The sequence below is a fragment of the Eptatretus burgeri genome, chromosome 10, assembly GCF_056783735.1.
Source record: "Eptatretus burgeri isolate ZD-2024b chromosome 10, Ebu_testis_v1, whole genome shotgun sequence".
In the NCBI taxonomy this organism is placed as follows: Eukaryota; Metazoa; Chordata; class Myxini; order Myxiniformes; family Myxinidae; genus Eptatretus; species Eptatretus burgeri.
The window spans coordinates 27,613,610-27,634,240 of record NC_140970.1 but is presented as its reverse complement, the minus strand read 5'-3'; the positions used below and the strand labels follow the sequence as shown (position 1 = coordinate 27,634,240).

General features: G+C 42.1%; 1 protein-coding gene across 2 annotated transcripts in view; it reads right to left on the bottom strand.

Annotated features, from left to right (window-relative positions):
* Positions 1-20,631, bottom strand: part of MLXIPL (MLX interacting protein like) — a 38,072-nt gene extending 17,441 nt beyond the window's left edge. The window contains exons 1-7 of one of the 2 annotated variants that reach the window (XM_085897552.1): positions 19,993-20,631; positions 15,768-15,874; positions 11,038-11,126; positions 7,691-7,780; positions 6,456-6,500; positions 1,834-2,011; positions 642-728 (exon numbers count right to left, since the gene is read on the bottom strand). In XM_085897552.1, the coding sequence (XP_085753678.1) occupies positions 642-728; positions 1,834-2,011; positions 6,456-6,500; positions 7,691-7,780; positions 11,038-11,126; positions 15,768-15,874; positions 19,993-20,564 (1,168 nt within the window). In that variant the 5' untranslated portion in view covers positions 20,565-20,631. The remainder of the gene's footprint in view (positions 1-641; positions 729-1,833; positions 2,012-6,455; positions 6,501-7,690; positions 7,781-11,037; positions 11,127-15,767; positions 15,875-19,992) is intronic. The other variant, XM_085897553.1, reaches the window with a different exon arrangement.

Here is a 20,631-nt window from a genome sequence, read left to right as displayed (position 1 = left end):
AGATAAATACCAAGCAATAAAAGCTGATCTTCTGTACTCTTGCCTCATATTCATATTTTCATCTCAAATCCAAATTTATTGAGTATCTTATATATTATTTCCAAGTTTGTGGTTTCGTGTCGCGCTATCTTCGACTTTGTTCTGCGCTCGAGTAACGTGATATTCGGCTTACATTATCTCAAAGACCATATGAGGTGCATGGTACAAAAAAGTAAATAAAATGGTTCTGAAACAGTGAAATCATATTCCACTTACTACATTAAAGTAAAATTACTACTGATACTCTGCATCAGTTCCTTTCTCAAACACACCCACCCCAACATGTCACGCAGAGCGCAGGTTATGCTAGTATAGCAATAATAACACATTTCACTCCACTGTTCCAATACTTATGGAAGGCACTGGATATGTTAATTATTCAGATTATACTGAAGGAAAACGCATGTTTGTGAGGGGGAGAATGAAGGAGGAAATTATAGTATATATAAAGAAAGAGGAACATATTAAAAAGAGGGTAGGAGGCAAAAGGGAAGAATAAGAAAAGAAGAACAAGAAAAAAAAAAAAGGACATGAAGCAAGGAGGAAATGTCACAGGAAGTTATTAAGACAAGGTGGGAGGAGGAGAGTCTCATAAGATTTGCCTTGTAGGGGATCCATTGTATCCATGAAGTCCTCCAGTGTGGGCTGAAGTTGGCTCAGGGCTGGCTGGATCATGTCTGCAGTGTGAGCTGGAAAAAAAGATGAGTGAGGAAGGGTGATAAATGAAGACGTTAGTTTGATATCCTCTCCTGAATGGTGAATACAACAGTCATAAATGCATGGAATGGTCTCCATGGAAAGGTAGTGGCAGCAGAAAACAGTAGATTCGTTTTAAATTTGAGTTCCCTCGATACCTACAGGCATTGGGGATCGAGAGGTATATGGCTATTGGCATGAAAGGTATCGAGAGGAGAGCTGAGGTATCGATTGGTGATTGTATCACTGTGTCATGATTGTGATGTCTGTGAGTGTCTTGTCCAAAGGCAAATTTGCTGTCAATGTTTGTTCATTACTCACCCTATAACCATACCCCCTCCAATAAAGCCCCCTTGCTCCCTCCCCCACAAGCAAATTATGAGATAGGTTTTTGAGAATAAACTACCCTGGTGATGACCCTGTAACCACCTCCACTGATATCCTCACCACCCCTTCCACGGAATTGATAAATACACATATTGGATTCACGTGGTATTGAAGTAACCAACACAAGCATGATAGGCCAAATGGCATTCTCCTGTGTTCATGTTCCTTTTATCATTACAAAGCATGTCCTTACTTTCTTCCTTTGTATATTTTGAAACAATGTTCAAAAACCACATCATCACCCCCAAACGAGCCTTTATAACCTGTCAGCCATCAGATGAGGCAGAAATTTGCTCAATTTCCTTTTGTTTTAATCACATGCGAGCTGCTTTTACCATGTCCTTAATCAATCTTCTGCATGTGGTGACAGAGCGAGGAAGAGCAAAGAAGACCTCCAACAGCTGATTGAAGAGAAATTTAAAAATACCAAAAAAAGTACTGTACACAAATCTAGCAAGCATCCTGCCTCCAGCTTGATGAGTGACAAAACATCACGATAGGTGCATCAGGGGTGTTAGAGGAGGTTGTTGCACTTGAAGTGCACAAGTGTGGCGAGCATCACGGCTTTAGATTGATGAGTGATGTACCATTGTGATGGGTGCATTGGAGGTGTTGGTGAGTGCTTGAGGAGATGTTTGATAATATACCATGGTATGAAAGGATTGCGTGAGAACGTTGGAACAAGACGCAAGAAGCACAGTGACAACTTACCACAGATATCTCTGGGGTGTTGCCAGGGAGAGGCGTGGGGTACTAGACTGGAGAATAGGGTGTCAGAAAAGTCAGACATAAGCGTGTCCATATCAAACGGAAGATCCATGGACTCTCCTTCATCTCTAGGTGGTGTTGTAATGGGGTGCATTGCAACCCGCTCCCTTTTGCCTTCTTCCTGGAAGACAGAAAAAAAAAATAAAAAGGAATGAGGAAGACAAACAGATCAGAGAACAGGATAATTATGAGATGAAGGGAACTAATAAAAGTCTGCAATGACCAATTAGAAATCATTAAGTGCCATTAAAAAATGGATCCTATTTAAACTACTTTACAAGGACCAAGATCTGTGAAAAAGCTTTGGCCGAGACCAGTGTTTCTCAAGGTGGGGCGTGGCAATATTTTGGTGGGGCATGAGGATTCAGAATTAATGAATCAATATATGATCGCTTTCATAGCTTTGCTACGAGTTCCCTGCTTAGTTGACTCAGCCATTTCTGGTGGATTTATCTGAAGTACCAGAGCAATACCAAGAGGAGTTATGCGAGTTTGCAACAAGATGAGTCTGTGAAAACTCTTTTCAAGATCAAAGGAACCATGATGTGGCTGTCTGAGGAGAGCGAAAATAAATACCCAAACTCGACTACTTTGGCAAGGGAAGTATTGATAAATTTTCCATCATCTTATTTAGTCGAATGTGGATTTAGTGTTGTGACTGATTTGCTGCAAGCTAAGAGAAATCGACTGGAAATCACGAAACGTGGTAATTTAAGGCTGAAACTGACAAAATTGGTTCCTGGAATCAAACAAATCTGCAGCCAGCGTCAAGGGCAGGGCTCCCATTGAAGTGAGTAGCAATTGAACAAGCCGGTAGGCGGACATGGGTAGTCGCCTACCCAATAGAACCTGACGCGATGGGCCCGTTCGATGGGGAATAACCTGATGATTAAGCACAAGAAAATTCATGATTCTAGCTTCAAGGGTTAATGCTGCAGATTGTTTATTCGTTAAAATACCCCCACATTTAGAGGTTTTTGGCCGTTGCTTGGCAATAGAGGGGTCCATAGGAACGGTTCTCTCTCACACATAACTAGGACATACCATGAACCGACCATACCAGTTTCATGTATATCTGACTCATAGTCTCTGAGATATAACGAACTTCATTTTTTTATTGTTTTCGACCAGGGTTCATTCAAAGTCTATCTTCTCCGACAGTTATAGGATCCGGCTGGAAATTTTTGACAATATGGCTGAATGCACTACCCACAGTCGCTCATTGCCCGATTTTTGAAAAAATAATTTTTTATGATTTTTCAAAAATTTCAAAGTCCCGTTGCGAGGCAACGGTGGTGTCCATAGCAACGGTTCTCATTTGCACACTAGGTCATGGTTTGAACCTACCCACCAAGTTTCATCGAAATCGCCATTGTATTAACGGAGCACTGGACCGAACAGACAGACAAACATATCGACGGAAAAACTGATAATAAGGGTAGATCAAATTTCAAAAAAACATTTTTTTTTAAAAAACTTTTTTTCGACTGGATCGACTGGACCTACCAACTAAGTTTCATCGAAATCGCCATTGTATTAACTGAGCACTGGACCGAAAAGAGGGACAAACAGACAGACAGACAAGCCGGTAGGCGACGAGGGATTCGCTAGGATCGAAGCGCTGGATACGATGCTTTTCATTCTGACCGATCCACTGACAAAGATTCATTGCCAAGACGTATTGGTTCACATACAATTGTTCCTCTGCCTGGCAAGATTTTTCCTATTGCGTATTTTGCCAACTGGCACTCCTCATAAAAAAATGACGGTAAATAGACACCCTATTTTTGGACTACCATTTGAAAAATAATCGGTTTGCTGGTTTGTGCTGTGGAGCCTCGGGTTACAGGCGCGCGCGCGCGCACACACACACACACACACACACACACACACACACACACACACACACACACACACGGAAAACCCGATAAACTTCTATCAATGCTCTTGTTTGACCACACCTCCTGAGCCACACAATATTTTTCATAAGCCACACCCACTTTCCTACGCCACTCCCACTTTAAATAAAAAATAATTGAAGGTGGTGTGTGGGTCGTGGAATCGGTTTCGGTAAATAAATAAATAATTGGAGGTGGTGTGTGGGTGGGGAATTGTTTTCAGTAAATAAATAAATAATTGGAGGCGGAGTGTGGGTCGTGGAATCGTTTTCGGTAAATAAATAAATAAATAATTGAAGGTGATGTGTGGATCGTGGAATCGTTTTCGGTAAATAAATAAATAATTGAAGGTGGTGTGTGGATCGTGGAATCGTTTTCGGTAAATAAATAAATAATTGGAGGCAGAGTGTGGGTCGTGGAATCGTTTTCAGTAAATAAATAAATAATTGAAGGTGGTGTGTGGATCGTGGAATTGTTTTCAGTGAATAAATAATTGAAGGTGGTGTGTGGATCGTGGAATTGTTTTCAGTAAATAAATAAATAATTTAAGGTGGTGTGTGGGTCGTGGAATCGTTTTCGGCAAATAAATAAATAATTGGAGGTGGTGTGTGGGTGGGGAATCGTTTTCGGTAAATAAATAAATAATTGGAAGTGGTGTGTGGGTCGTGGAATCGTTTTCGGTAAATAAATAAATAATTGGAGGTGGTGTGTGGGTGGGGAATCGTTTTCGGTAAATAAATAAATAATTGGAAGTGGTGTGTGGATCGTGGAATCGTTTTCAGTAAATGAATAAATAATTGAAGGTGGTGTGTGGATCGTGGAATAGTTTTCAGTAAATAAACAAATAATTGGAGGTGGTGTGTGGGTGGGGAATTGTTTTTAGCAAATAAATAAATAAATAATTGAATGTGGTGTGTGGGTCGTGGAATCGTTTTCGGTAAATAAATAAACATATTATATTATTAGAAATCCACAAAGACAGAAATGCCAGTGATTCCATTCATTTTGGATCCTTTTCACTTTGGTCAATGTTTGGATTGAGGAGAGATCGAAGGTGGAACAACGGTGTAGTTCCTTACAAACACTGTATACACACCTTAAATGATGGTAAATAGACACCCGATTTTTTAAGGACTACCATTTGAAAAATAAAACCTCAATCAAAATCGGCTCGAGTAAAATTTTCTAAATATCTCGAAGTGTTTAATTCTGAAGTCTCGTTTCTCTACATTCAAAACTGAAGGACAAGTGTTGAAAATACTGTACGCGGTTTTTCGGCTGCTGCACAGTAAAGGGTCGTTGCTTGGCAACGAAATTCAAACGTGCACCTTCCCAGACCATATGGCACCTGTTGGCAAAGTTTCATCGAAATCGGTTCGCTGGTTCATGCTGTGGAGCCTCGCGTTACACACACACACACACACACACACACACACACACACACACACACACACACACACACACACACACACACACACACACACACACACACACACACACACACACACACACACACACACACACAAAACTCGACAATAAGGGATATCTAGCATATATAGCGAATCCAACAAACATATCGACAGAAATACTGATATTAAGGGTAGAACAAATTTCAAAAAAATTTTTTTTCGACGAGATCGACTACCCAACAAACAGACGGAAAAAGTGATAATAAGGGTAGAACAAATTTCAAAAAAATTTTTTTGAAAATTTTTTTTCAACTACATCGACTACCCAACAGCAAACAAACATATCGACGGAAAAACTGATAAGGGTAGAACAAATTTCAATTTTTTTTTTTTTCGACTGGAACGACTACCCAATAAAATTTGTAATAAAGTTTTAGTAAAGCCTTTTGAATACATATGTAGTATATACTGTAGTGTCTCCAATCATGGTGGGGCTTACGATTTTTTTGAAAATCAAAGTGGGGCATGGGACAAAAAAGGTTGAGAAACACTGGCCTAGACAATGAAATAAAAATGAGATAACATCAGAACCAATCATCCAATATACTCCATATTTAGAGACAGGCTATCATAGCTCAGTATCAGATGACTTGTTTATGGAGAACAGTTTTTAGAAGCACTTGCTTGCGAGATGTGAATACATTCCGAGTTTGCAGTCTGGTGCGCAAATATGGAAAGAATTCCTGAAATATGTTGATATTAATGGTTTGCATTTCAAAGCAAAAGTTCATAAATGATGTGTGATCAACGGTTAGTGAAAATTACATTTATAGTGTGTCGAATGTGCAGCCTGCACGGCAACCTCACTCCGAGATAGCAAGCGGTGTAACTTTGTCTCGAGAAATAACTGAGAAGATCAGACCACTTGCTTCCCACAGTTGAGGCCAAAAATTGTTCAGTGTCCCGGAGATAACTGCACTACTCTTCATAAGACATCGTGGGACATGTCACATCCAACAAATGCCAGTGGCCAGAACACCAAGTATAACGTCTATCCAATGGACGACAAACACATTGATGGACTATCCCGCTTGTGAAAGACCATGATCGGAGTTTATAACTGAGTCGGCATACAAATCCAGGTTTGACAGATCGAAGGTAAGTGTGCCCCCTCTGAGCTATTCTGTAAGATACCAAAAGATGGTGGATAATAATACATCCATATTGTCTGGGTGGGAGGAGATGCATGAATCATTACCGTTTCAAGATTTGACAGGTCCAGGTCATCCTTGATCCTCTGAACCTGACAGAAAAGATTCGAAGAGAGAAAAAAAAAAATAAAACAAGTACAAGTACATTCAAAGTACAACACCCCCTGCTAAATAAATTAACAACATACTCTCCAGTGCATGACATTGCCAGGGTGCCTTCAGCACCCAGCGATGACGCCATGCGGCACATGGAGACGGAATTTGGAGGGAGTGGTGCATCAATGTACAATGTAAAAATAGTATCAAGAGATTAGGGTCTAATCCAATATATTGCCCAGATGAGAAAGAAAATAAATATGTAATTAATTAATCGATAATAATTGAGCAATTGATCAATTAATAGATAAATCAAAAAAAATTAAATCATTTTTGCCAAAGCACATCTTCACTTTTGTCCCCAAATTTCAGCTTCCTCGCTCAAAGGATGGCTGAGATATCAACAGGACAAGCAAACACACAAACAAATGGAGTAAAAACCGAGTCCTCCCTTCCTTCGGTGCCCGGCGATGACATCATACATCGCCTGGATATGGGATTGGGAAGGAGCAGTGTACAATAGACATTTCGGAATCATTCAGCAATTTACCGAATATGAATCGGCAGACAAGGAACTCCAAGAAAGTGCACCAATTAGCTAATAAATTATTAGCTTGTAATCCTAAATTAGGGAAGTTTGCTTAACAACCAACAAGCGGTCAAATACAATGAATTGACGTTTGTTTTATAAAAAAAATTTCACCTGAATGCAATGTTATCAGTTGTTGACATAGAAACAGAAACAATACTGCCACATACGTTGGAGAGGGTATGAATTCGGGAAAATATTAAGTTGAGTCCCACTCCAATGTAACAATACATAAAGATGCCTATGCCATTTTAAGTATTTCAGTAACAACCAAAAACATGGATTCCCTGCATAGTTAAGATCAATTTCAGGAGGGGGAAAAAAAATCAAGTTTTTTGCAGGGCAAAGGTCCATAAAAGCAAACACTCATCTTGAATCTTGATGGGGGAATTAGCATAGATGCCAAAACCTTAACTATCAAGTAAAGTTTGCAAAAGGGAAATCAACATGGTTGTAAAAGTAAAAGGGTTAATTAAACAAGATGAACAAAAGCTGATGAGAAGTCATTAATGTAGATGAGGTTACCAAGCTGATAGAAAAAAGCCAGGTAGTTAGTTAGACAAAGGTGATTGTGTGGAGAGAAAAAATTATTCTCACCCTCTTTTTGAAGTACGTCCTCCAACGGTGGTACTCCTCAATTACAAAGTGAAATCGCTTCTTCCAGTACTTGCCTTCAAGGATAACAGCCTTTTAAAAACAAATACACAATGTAAGATAATGTACAATATCAACAATTTGCAAAATGTTGTATAATGTTGTATGTTCAACTAGCCTAGACACCATCACCACACAGAGCGCCGGAAAGACGGCATACGGGCTCTTGGAAACTCGGGCGTTAACACTTAGAGAGGACATGAAGTTGATTAAAAAACTACAGTGATCACAAAAATCAGTATCCAGATCTTATCAGAGCAAAATAAATAATCCTGAGAAAATACATTGAAGGAATTGCTATTGGGATTTCTGTTGCAAATCAAGCTAGAGCGAAGTCGATGGTGCGCCATCACAAATCCCCACACTTCCCACCTAAAGCAAATTTTTGAGTTAAAAATAGTAATAATAAAAATTAAAATCTTCTGTTCTGACCTCTGTGACCCTAAGTCCTCACCCCTAGGGCACGCACCAGGAGTCAGATCCAAAGAATCCTTACATGTCTCATGCATCCCCAATGTGGATTGCAAACACAAAGTTTCATGAAAAAAAATGTTTCAAATGTGCCACAATTACATTTTAAAAATATGTGTTCTTTTGAACTCACCCCGCCCCAGGGACGGGGCAAAATATTATACTGCTCTCGTACATTCTTGCCATGTGGTGATCATAACTACCAAGTTTGGTCAATTTCTGCCCAACCGTTTAGAAGATAATTACAATACCCCCCCCCCATTTATTTTCAAGCATGAGGATAACTATGACCTTTGTTCTCTTCTTTTATACAATGTCTTCAATCCATTGCGTCGACCATGACAAAGATGTTGGAATGCAACACACATCACCATGGTAATATCCCTGTGCCAGCCTTACTGTCATCGACTCTCGTCACCCCCAGTCAATAGATCAACTGAGAGATAAAGTAAAATATGGTATTGATGTAGCACAGAACTGATGGGCCAAATGGCCTCCTCCTATGTTAAAGTTTCCTGAACGAATGTCTTCCACAACACAGCGAGCACAACCGACTTACACCCATGATACCTAATAGGAAATGATTTTTTTTTCCTGGCAATGCCAATTTAAAAGAAAACATTGGTATTGTTTGGTCAGGTATTACCTTTTCCCATTTTGAAACCTATTACAGATGAAAACAAAAACAGGAGTGGTCTCAAGGACAATTGACAAACAAACACACTCAACCCCCACCCTGATCATCCTTATGACGCTTCGTCAGCCATTATATATTTACCGACACGTGCCTATATGGGAAAGAAAAGGACCTTTGGCCGACTGATACTTCACACCAGAGATAGTGAAGATGGTAAACCCTGACAAGGTAGTGGAAGAGCATTTAGGATCACACCAAATACATTTAAAAAAAAAAGAAAATTAGAGGTATTTCATGTCTCTCAATTCTTACAAATGTCTGTCTTACCCTGTCACTCCAAATGGATCATCAAACTAACAAACTTATCTAGTTCCATGGTCAGTAACTGGAAGATGTTTAGAGTCTTGAACTTCTGGCCTTTACGATCAGCAATGACCTCTACCTCTACAGCAATTCCTCTACAGCAATTCCATCAACCATAGGTCAAGCTGCAGATTGGACACTCTCCGTCAATCAGTCTTTACTTGGAAAATCAGAGCTACTCAGTTTACAAGGCCTTTGTTCATAGCTCAATGGAATACTGCTCTCCCCTATGGGCTGGCACCCCAGCATCACATCTGTCTTTCCTGGATTCTGTGGAATCTACAGCAAAGCATTATTGGAATCTGCTGCAATAAAGTCTGGTACTTTCACATCGCAAATAGGTTGGTGACATCAAGTTACTGAGTTTCCTCTCCTTTGTTGTTACTCTGTATGAGCCCTTCCCCACCTCGCTCTTCTACGAGGCCAGATTCTCTATACAACTAGAAAGCATCTGAAAATGCAAAGCCCATCGGTGTCTGCTTTGCATTTTGACTTTTTCGCCTTCCGTATGCTAAACATGGTGAAAACAGAAAAATAAAATTTGACGATTTTAGGCAACCTTAACCTCAAAAGCAATAGGCTTCAGTGACCCAATATGCAAATCCTGCTCAACTTTCAAGTTAGATGGAAATTGACGATTTTGTGGCCTTGACCTTTTGACTTTAAAATAATCGGCTTCGAGCATTTTATTGGTGAATCAATTCAGTGGCCCAATTTGCAAACCCAGTTCAAATTTCAAGTCAAGCAGATGAAAATTGATGATTCTCTGCAACCTTGACCTTTTGACAAAATTATGAAGTTGTCATCTCCATATTCTCATCATAAAGCTTTGTTGAAAAACTGATGAAAAAAGCTCAACTGGTAAAAAAAACAAAAACGAAACATGCCACAAACTCGTCAAAAACTTGGAATACGTCTTTCAATCCTGATAAATGTCACACTCTCACTCTCACCGAAAAGACCGTACCACAAACCCTCTCATCTACTTTCTCAACAACTCTCTCGAGGAAGTTCATTCACTCAAACTCTTGCGTCTCACTCAGCCATGATCTCTCTTGGGCAAGCCACACTTCAAAGTTGGCCTCCAAAGCCAGACAGTCCTTCAAAGCCAGACTGGGCATCCTCCATCATGCAAAGTCCTTCCTTGGCACACGTGAGCTCCAATCCACCGACAAGGTTTTCATCCGCAGCTTGATTGAGTACTGCTTTCCTCTCTGGGCTGGCTCCCCTGCCTCACACCTTGCTCAGCTTGATGCCGTGGAAACCAAGGTTTTCAAGATCATTGTAATCTCTCACGATGAAGGTGAGTATGGGATTGTCACTTCGCCATTGCTTACAGGTCTGTGGTCGATCTGTCTTCTTCCGCATCCTTTCTGGTCTTGCACCATGCCCTCTCCACGATTTGCCTCCCCAGGTATCTGCAGGATACACACTGTCCACCAGCATCCCCCCTTCTGGTGAAACTGCCAAAATCCAGAACCACTGCTCACCTCTACTCATTTGTTCCTATTTTTTCCCCACTGGTGGAACCAACTTCCACACCCTCTTCAATTCCATTCTTCCCTCCAGGTCTTCAAGACGGCTGTTCACTACCATCTTAAGTCATCCCACATCCAAAACCATGATCTTTTCTACACCCCATTAAACCACCTAGTGGTGACCTTTTCACCCATTAAACTACATGTACTAGTACATTAAAAAAAAAGTTTCCTTGTGTGGGACATGCATTTGGTAGAAACTTTCTGCAAAAGTTTGTACAAAAACAACTAAATTCTTCCACAAGGTACATCAGACCATCAGAATGCATTGCATCTCGAACCTCTGCAACTTCCATCTTCCGACTCTCATCATCAGTGCCCTCCAGAGGCGTCACAAAATGACAAACTGGGTTTTTCTGTCGCTTGACATCTACGGTGAAGGAAAAAAAACAAAGGAAGAAAAAAGTGCATAAAGAACTTGCACGGAGCATACTTGGAATGGGTGTAAGGAGGACTGGACGTAACCCAATGGTCTTGGGCTCGAGGCAGTTAAAAAAACAAAAACAAAAACAAAAAAATGAAGGAAGGGAAAGGTTATAAAATGTAAGAGCTTGAAGCTAAGGTAGCTAGTGAGATGCGGTTTGATGAGGAATCAAATTGGAGGACAGGAATTGAAGGCTACAAGATGTAAAGGTGTGAAGGGAAAGGGAAGATGCAACGAAGTTTGGAAATCTGGGTAAAAGACAATTTTGTCGAGAGTAAAGGCGCTGTCACACCTTGACGATTTAGCCAGCAACGGCAACGTATAAAAATGTATGTAAAACGTTGGCGTACGCTGAATTTTTGATCTTTTTTTTAAGTTTTGGTCGTATGAATAACATATTAGTAAGGGGCACAGAATGTTTCGTTGTCTTATAGATAACTTATACCAACGAATGCTTAGCCTGTTGTCAGCGTTCACAACCTATGCCCAACGATAGTTCAACTTAAGCATAGGCATAACTTAGGCACTGCACGTATCGCCGATGAACTCGTGGCGTAGCCTGTTAAAAACCTGCCGCACGCCGATTTAAATCATAACCGCCTGAAAATTGAAAGTGTCAACCACGCTGTCACACCTTGACGATTTAGCCAGCGTTTGCCGACCTATGAAAAATTTGCCGAACCAAGCTGTCACACGTCGAATACGTTATGGGTAAGTTGTGTATACGTTAAGAGCACGCCGAAAAACGATGAAGTACGCTGTCATATTTCGTGGTACGTCTCGTACGTCATGAAATTTCAAGCATGCTGAAAATTTTACGACGTACTCGCCGTATAGCTCACACCTTCCGCTACGCAGGGAATAAGTTGTAGGCACGATATGCGATCGTTGACACACGTCGACACAAGTTCCTTGTAAGTTACTCATAAGTCGAAACACGTCGAGGTAATGTTTAACATACCCGAAACTTATTTTCTCCGTCAAGGCACATTTTCTTTTTTTCTCCTTGGCTCCATGAAGGCACGTGACGAAATATCTGAAGTTGTCGTTGTTGTTTTTTTTGTTTTGTATATTTTTTTTTTTAGTCTATCACGAATTTTAAAATATATTCGGACATTTGCTTTTAAGTTTTGACGTCGACGTGACAATATCCTCAAACAGAATATATTCAGAGGAGGAACTAAGAATAAGACATGGGCAAACTGAAGAGGCAATCGGACGTGACGTAATGGCACGTGACGAAATATCGGAAGTTATTGTTGTTTTTCTTTTAACGCTGCCAATACACCATTATACGGTAGCTGTAAATTAGAAACACGTTCAGTCAGTTCTGTAGTCATCCGGAAGACGTCAATCAAATACGTCTACATACGTCAATATGCGTTGGAGGTACGTTACACATTGGTTCAAAGCACGTTACTCATAGGTTAGAAATAAGTTTTGGGTACGCTAAGCATTACCTCGACGTGTTTCGACTGATGAGTAAATTACAAGTAACGTGCCTCGACGTGTGTCAACTATCGCATAACGTGCCTCGACATGTGTGCAACGATCGTGTAACGCGCCTACAACACGTTACTCATAGGTTATAAATAAGTTTCGGGTATGCTAAGCATTAAGGCCAGGTCACACCTTGACGTTTTAGCCAGCGATGGCAACGTATTAAAATGTATGTAAAACGCTGGCTTACGTTGAACTTTTGATGTTTTTTTTTTAAAGATTCGGACGTATTCATAGCGACTTGGTCTTATGTATAACGCATTGGTAACGGACACAGAACGTTTCGTTGTGTTATAGATAACTTATACCAACGAATGCTGAACCTGTTGTCGGCCTACACAACCGATGCCCAACGATAGTCTAACTTAGGCATAGCGCGTTGCACGCATCGCCGACGATGTCATGACGTAGCCTATTAAAAGGCTGACACACAACGATTCGAATCATAACTGCCGTAGAAATGGAAGTGACAACATCGCGGTCACACCTTGGCGATCTTGCCAGCGTATGCCGACCTAAGAAAAATGTGTCTAAAACGTTGGGGCACGTCAAATACGGTATGAGTAAGTTTGGTATACGTGAGTAGAACGCTAAAGTACGCCATCATACGTCGTAGTAAGTCGAGTACGTCAAGAAATTTTAAACATGTTCAAAATTTTTGGTCGTACTCGGCGTATGACACACGTTCCGCATGCGATGGGGATAAGTTTTACACACGATATGTGGACGCTTACACACGTCCACAAACGCTACTTATAAGCTACTCATAAGTCGAAACACGTCGCGGTAATGTCTTTTTTACGCGAAACTTATTTCTAACTTATGTTTGACGTGCTTTGAACCAATTCTTTACGTAGTCCCAACACACATCGACGTATGTAGACGTATTCCAATGACGTCTTCCGGTCGACAAAAAAAATAAATGAACGTGTTTCTAGCTTACAACTGCCATATAAAGACGTGTTCCAAGCGGTTTTGGGAATTGGTATATAAAAATGCTGCTCATAAAAGGGGAACCCAACAGTGTTTTCGAGTCCTTTTTGAGTCTATGTCCATGTCAGCAGTAACAGTATCAGTATCAGTATTAGTATTAGTAGTAGTTTGTTCATGTTGGCAGTAGTAGGTGAGTGTGAGGGGGAGGGTGTGGGTTATGATGGATCGTCCTTGCGTCCGCGTGTCCACGGGTAGGAGACATCTTTTCACCATTGTTCGAAGTTCTACGCGGCTAATTTTTTATGGGGCTTTTTCAACAATGAGCTATAGGTTGTTTTTACGAGTTAGGTCTGTTCATAACGGGTTGGACAAATGCACAATGAACTAATAATGTGCATCGAGCGCTTTGATTATTTATAGATACGATATACCAACGAATAATTATCATGAAGCCGGCGTTCACAAACTATACCCAACGATAGCCTAACTTATCCATATCGTGCGGCCGTTTATCTTTGCCGGTGACGTGGGGTTTGCTATTCATAGGCTGCCACTCAACGATTTAAATGGTTGCATCTCCACTATTGAAAGTAGACGCTTGCGCTCAACAATTGGATTTTTTTTACACTCAACGACTTTTAAAAACGGTACCACTCAGCTATTTTCATTGTTTACAATGAACGATTTAAATTGCTGTCACTCGCCTTTGTTTTTTGACGCTGGGGTTTTGAAATTTGAAGCGTTTCTTCTGAACGTGTTAAAACGCTCAAACTCGACTATTTTAAATAGACGCTGCCGATGGACAATTGGAATCATAGCCAAGCTAGACATCGAAGTGTGAACATCCTCGTCATGCCGTAGAAAAGTTTGAAGAATGCTGCAAATAAGTGTCCTGGCCGTGGCCGTGGACGCTGACGCAAGGACGATCCATTATACCGACGTCTTTCAGCCTATGAGTAACTTAAAAGTAACGTCTGTCGATGTGTGGCAACGATCGCGTAACGTGCCAACAACACGTTAATCATGGGTTAGAAATAAGTTTCGGGTATGCTAAACATTACCTCGGCGTGTCTCAACTTATGATTAACTTACAAGTAGCATGTGTTGACGTCTGTCAACGATCGCAGACCGTGCATACAACTTGTGGCCAGCGTAGCGGAACGTGTGAGTCATACGCCGGCATACGTCGTGAAATTTCAAGCATGAAAAAATTTGAGAACAACCAAAAAGTACAACGTTTAAAGCCAGCGTACAACGACGTATGGCAGTGTTTTTCAGCATGCTCTCAATGTAATCAAAACTTACCCATAACGTATTCAACGTGTGCCAGCGTTTTAGAAAAAAAATTCAAAAATCGGCATACGTTGGCTAAAACGTCAAGGTGTGACCGGGCCTTTACCTCGACGTGTTTTGACTTATGAGTAACTTACAAGTAACGTGTGTCGACGCGTGTCAACGATCGCATAACATGCCTACAACTTATGGCCAGCGTAGCGGAACGTGAGAGTCATACGCTGGCATATGTAGTAAAATTTCAAGCATGCTAAAATTTGAGGACAACCGCAAAGTACAACGATGAAAGCCAGCTTACTACGACGTATGGCAGTGTTTTTCAGCGTGCTCTTAACATACAAAAGACTTTCACTCAGAGTGGTAAATGCATAGAATGGTGTACCCAACCAGGTACACCTCCGGAAGGAAAGGGCGTAACGTGGACTGTATATAACCAACCCAAATAAACCTCGGAAGAGAAAGGGTGCAAGGTGGAGTGCATGTAACCCAACCATTAACAATGTACGCCTCGGAAGGGAAAGGGTGAAACGTGGGCTGTACATGTAACCCGACCATGAGCACAGGCATGTAGTTTTGCGGATTCATTGAAGCACGGGAGGGGGGAGTGGGGGGAGTGGGGGGAGTGGGGGGGAGGAGGGTGGAGGAGGGTGGAGGAGAGATTGTATGGCCAAATGTACAGAAGGTGGAAGGAGGTTATTGGAGAGGTGGGAAAAGGGGTAAGGTCAGTGTTGGGAAGAGGAGATGGGGTTACTGTACTGTGAACAACATAGTCCCTGACTGGGAGCCAACCAATGATCAAAGACATGGTGACTACCGCTCCACCAAATGACTTGGTTGTCATAACCACATGAAAACACTCACACTGTAGGTACCAAGCCCTCCAGATGGCATTGTTCAGCCGAATCTTGTCCTTCCATTGGAGACGCAAACCCTTGAAGGTTTTCCACTTTGGGGAAACGAGGCGTCCACTGCCAAAAGAGAAACATAAACAGCCTCACTTATGGATCAAGTGACTAGTGGGAAAAGTGGGTAAAACAAGGAAATTACAAATTTAAAAATAACTCCAATAATAAAAAAGGGGGAGGGGGGCAAAACAAAACAAACAAATGCAATCGAGTTCTGTCAGAACCATGCAGGTCAAACCGGTTTGCTTTAATACGACACTCAAGGTGTTTTATAGATCGAGCCAACAACGTGAAAAAATACCTGCAGGAGCAATACAAGCCACCAACGAAAACATCACATTCCGTCGTGCATTGCATTCCCAAGTATCCTTTAAACCGCCGTTGTGTTGCAGCATCCAGAAATCAGTCATGTGAGCAGAGAGTTCAAAGTACAAAACCCTAAGATTTGAATGAGGGTTAGACCTAATCCCATACATCGTTGGGCTGCACATTTTGCAGCGAGGAGCAGCACTTCTTGTGTATCCAGAATGCATTTCATTGGCTCTTCCCAGACTGTTCAACTCAAGTCTCACTGAAGGACTTACAAGCTGAATCAACTTGAAAGCACCTCATCGATCTGGAGCCAAATTCAACCAACGGTTAAGATGACAGCTCAAAAGCTCACCATGAGCGTGGCGGTGTAATCTTTCAGTGAAAAGACATGGAAACCTGTCCTACATTAAAAAAAGGTGTACCTTTGTGTGATGGAAGGTAATAAATGCTCACAGTTTAAATAACTAGCAGTTTGACTGTTATAAGAAATAAATAAATAAATAAAAAGTTGGAGTAAACAGTTGCATGAACGACAAAGTGAACAAACGACTTTTTCCAAGAGAGACCATTCCAGCAAGTCAGCAGAATCACAGTGAGCAAATAAACAGCATCTGTCGCAGCTCGTCTCGAGCCCGGCTCTGCTCCTCCTATACAAAAGACACTCAGTCTTTCTCCTGCGGACGTATTTTTAAAAAGGTCATCAAATGGCAGAGTACATACGAAGTTTAAAATGAGTAAGAAATCTAAACCAAAATTTCATTTTGCAAATGCAATTTCTTGGATCGAACCACCAGGCGATAGGGTTGGGAACCTCACACATGAAAATATGAAACAGCTCACTTGGTATTATACTTCCACTTAACCACACGGCCTTTCATCTCACGTTCAACAATTGTGTAAGAGTTTCAGCACATGGTTCTGGTTTGATGAAAAAAAAAAGAAAAAAAAAACTTTTCTTTTTACTAAATCTCTGATCAAGAAAGAGCAAGGTGACCGTTTGTGTAGCTGGGGGTGGGGGTGGTGGTGACACTGACGCAGGGAAGACGGGGCCAACCAGGCAAGTGAATGAATGAATCGAAAAATAGATGAGAGGAGAGAGAGAAAGATTGGAACCTGAAGAGGAGAGAGAAGGTTGGGTGTGTGGATGGAAGTTGGCACAAGATCGTAATGTATTGCTCTCATGAAGCCCTCACGGGAAGAGTGGGATTGCACCGATTCAGCAAGGTCGTTTTTACAGGTAGGGGAAATTAATTAAAAGGTTTGGAGATGAGCAGCAAGCCTGGAACTTCCAAGTTTAAGGAGGATAAGACTGTTGAAAAAAAAATGTGTGCATCCTGTGGGGAATCAAGAAGGGTGGACAACTACAAGAGCAGGGACAGCAAGACCAGAAGAGAGGTGATAGCAAACAAATAGCACATCATCCTGTCTTCATTGAGAAAGCAACAAGGCTTGTTGTTATCCCCCGCCAACCAACGAAGTTGGCAGGGGATATAGAAATGGGTTCCGTCCATCCGTCACATTTCGTTTCTGGAGCTTAACTACAAATCCCCTCAAGATATATTTACGAAATTTGGTGCACATATCAAGCAAGTGGTGAACTGGTGCCTTTTGATATTTTCTAATTGATAGGTCACATGGTTTGGTAGCCATGTTGGATTCAAGAAAATATTAAATAATGTTTTCTCTGGAACCACATAACCTAACGAAGCGAAAATTTGCAACTATCATCTTCCATCATGTCTGCATACATAGTAAAAATTATGACATCACAAGTCACATGGTTTGACGGCCATCTTGGATAGAAAAACACACCTCATCCGATTAACACGAAACTTCACACACGTATTCCACTGGAGGATTGGAGGCAGAATGTAAATTTATGACGTCATAGGTCACATGGTTCATCAGCCATCTTGGATTGAAAATTAATAAATTTTAAAAATCATCTTCTCCAGAACGGCTGGACAGATTGAGGCAAAATTTCACATACACTTTCCCCAAGACATCCTTTCAGAAGTTTGTTAATTTCTAATTGATAGGTCACATGGTTTGGTGGCCATATTGAATTTACCCTAAAACCTTCAAACATCTTCTCCAGAACGGCTGGTCAGATTAAGGGGAAAATTCACGTACATATTGCACACGCTTAGGGAATATAAGTTTGTTCATCCTCATTTACTACGGCGAGGGATATCGAAGACTTTGTCTTCAACGGATGCTAGTTGTTATTGCCCCGGTCAGTTCAGCTCGAACAACCCCCGAGGTGGGGGGGGGGTGTTTTGGAGGATGTCACTGTGGTGTTGATATAATGCGTCTAGGGGACTGTGGGTGGTTGTACATGTAGTGGCAAGGGTGATTAGAGTTGGCACTTACCGTTGCAAGGAACTGTTGAGATAGTTGAATCGGAGTGGGACAGTGCAAGAGTTCTACCAACCCATAAGGGAGAGCACTACTCTATTGAGCTACAAAGGACATGCAGACTGTAGAGATCTGATTTCAAAGAACGCCGGAGGATAACCACAGTCTGTGGGTGGCTTTGATTATATGGATTTCTCATGAGAGTGGTGTCATGGATGATGACACGGTACAGTGGTTCGATTGATTGTACTTCCTCCTGTGGTTGATCAAAAAGGTGGATCGGTGTGTTCATGAGATTATCCTCATGGAGAAACGGAAGGTGAGACTTGCCGATAACGAATGACATTCCATAAGTCGGATCAGCATATGACCTATTCCAGATCTGATGAGGAAAGGTGGTACTGTCTGCAATTGGGGTGTCGTACAAGATGGCATAATCAACAATGTGGAAGAAAGGTAGAACTAGAACGGCACTCGGTAGAGCGTACACCTCCGCCAGGCAGAACAGTTCATGTTTTGCATCGCACTGCGAGGCCGGATCTGGACCCAGACCTGAACCAAAATCGAATAACCGGCTTGTTCTCATCACCTACCCAACTCATCCACCATGTTATGTCGTAACTTGTCCACAACTTTTTGAAATATCATGCGATATATCGTTTTTTTCCCCATCCCTCAATGGTGAAGAATGATGTATAAAATTCTAGTCATCGGATCCGGATCCTAATCTGGATATTCACCAAAATTGAATCAATTCTTCGTCGTCACACATCCAACCTGTCCACCAAGTTTCATCCAGGTCAGTCCGCAACTTTTTGAGATATCCTGCACACAGACAGACAGACAGACAGAAAGGGGGTGAAAACATAACCTCCTTCACCTTCGGTGGCAAAAGTAACAAGAAATACAAAAATTGGGCGACGAGATGTGACAAACTGATGACGACACCTGGCCATCGGCACGCAGTTCGGTGTACCTGTTTTGAAACATTCTCGTGTTTGGGACAAAGATGATGTCCACAGACAAAGCGAGAGAGACAGAGACAGAGAGAGAACGACAGAGACACAGAGAGAGACAGAGACAGAGAGAGAGACAGAGAGAGAAAGACAAAGAGACACAGAGAGAGACAGAGACAGAGAGACAGAGACAGAGAAAGACAAAGAGACACAGCGAGAGACAGAGACAGACAGAGACAGAGACAAACAAGGGTAGGATTTGAGAACATTCTCAAAAAAATGGAATTTTGACCTGATGTCAAAAAACCCTCATTGGACTCGATGCTGCCCTCCCTCCAGGGTTTTGTTTCATTTGCACACCTTTTTACCTTTATTACCTTTGCACACAAAGCACACCCATTCAAGCTTGCACCAACACCACCGATTAGACGTCCCCAATCAATCAAGAATCATCAAGCCAATCAACCCGACCATGATTCACACGGACAATGTTCCTCCAACAACAAATCTTTTCCCGCAGTCTGAACGGGCCGGCCCCCAGGTGCCCGGGCACACCTGTACGCGAGGCTCATGCACTCGAAGAGCTTGGTGAGAGAGCCGTCGATGTTGAGCCGGGAACCCGGGCCGAAGCGGTAAGTCCGCAAGGCCATGCGGTTCAAGGTGGCCGAAGCGCGACGTCTCTGTCCAGGACGGTCGCTGTGTGGCCGGGACACCATGAAGTGGCCGCTGTGTATGATGGGCGCTTTATGAGCCTCGGAAGAAGAAGTCCTTTTGGTCTCGTTCGCGTCCGACAGAGATTCCACATCGTCGTCCTCTTCTTCCTCCTCCATTCCCAACACCCCATCCGCAACTTCACCCAGCAGGGCAGATTCTTCCTCCTCTTCCCCAGCGAACTTGCTCTTGTGGTAACGATTATATTTCTTGTTTTCGCCGAGATTTCCAGACGCGATTTCTCCCTCGGACTTCGCCATTCCCTCCGTCTCCGTCTCCACCCCGTCCTCGCGAACCATCGACTCTCTCTTGATCGCCACCGGGCCCTCCCGCGACTCTCCCGCCGTCCCCCAATGACTTTTCTCTCGCTCTTCCCTCAAACACTCGGCACTTACACTTCTCCTTCTCCTTCTCATTGCTCGGCTTTTCAACTTTCCCCTTTGACGGAACCCACCTCCGTCTCCCGGTTGAGTACCCACCCAC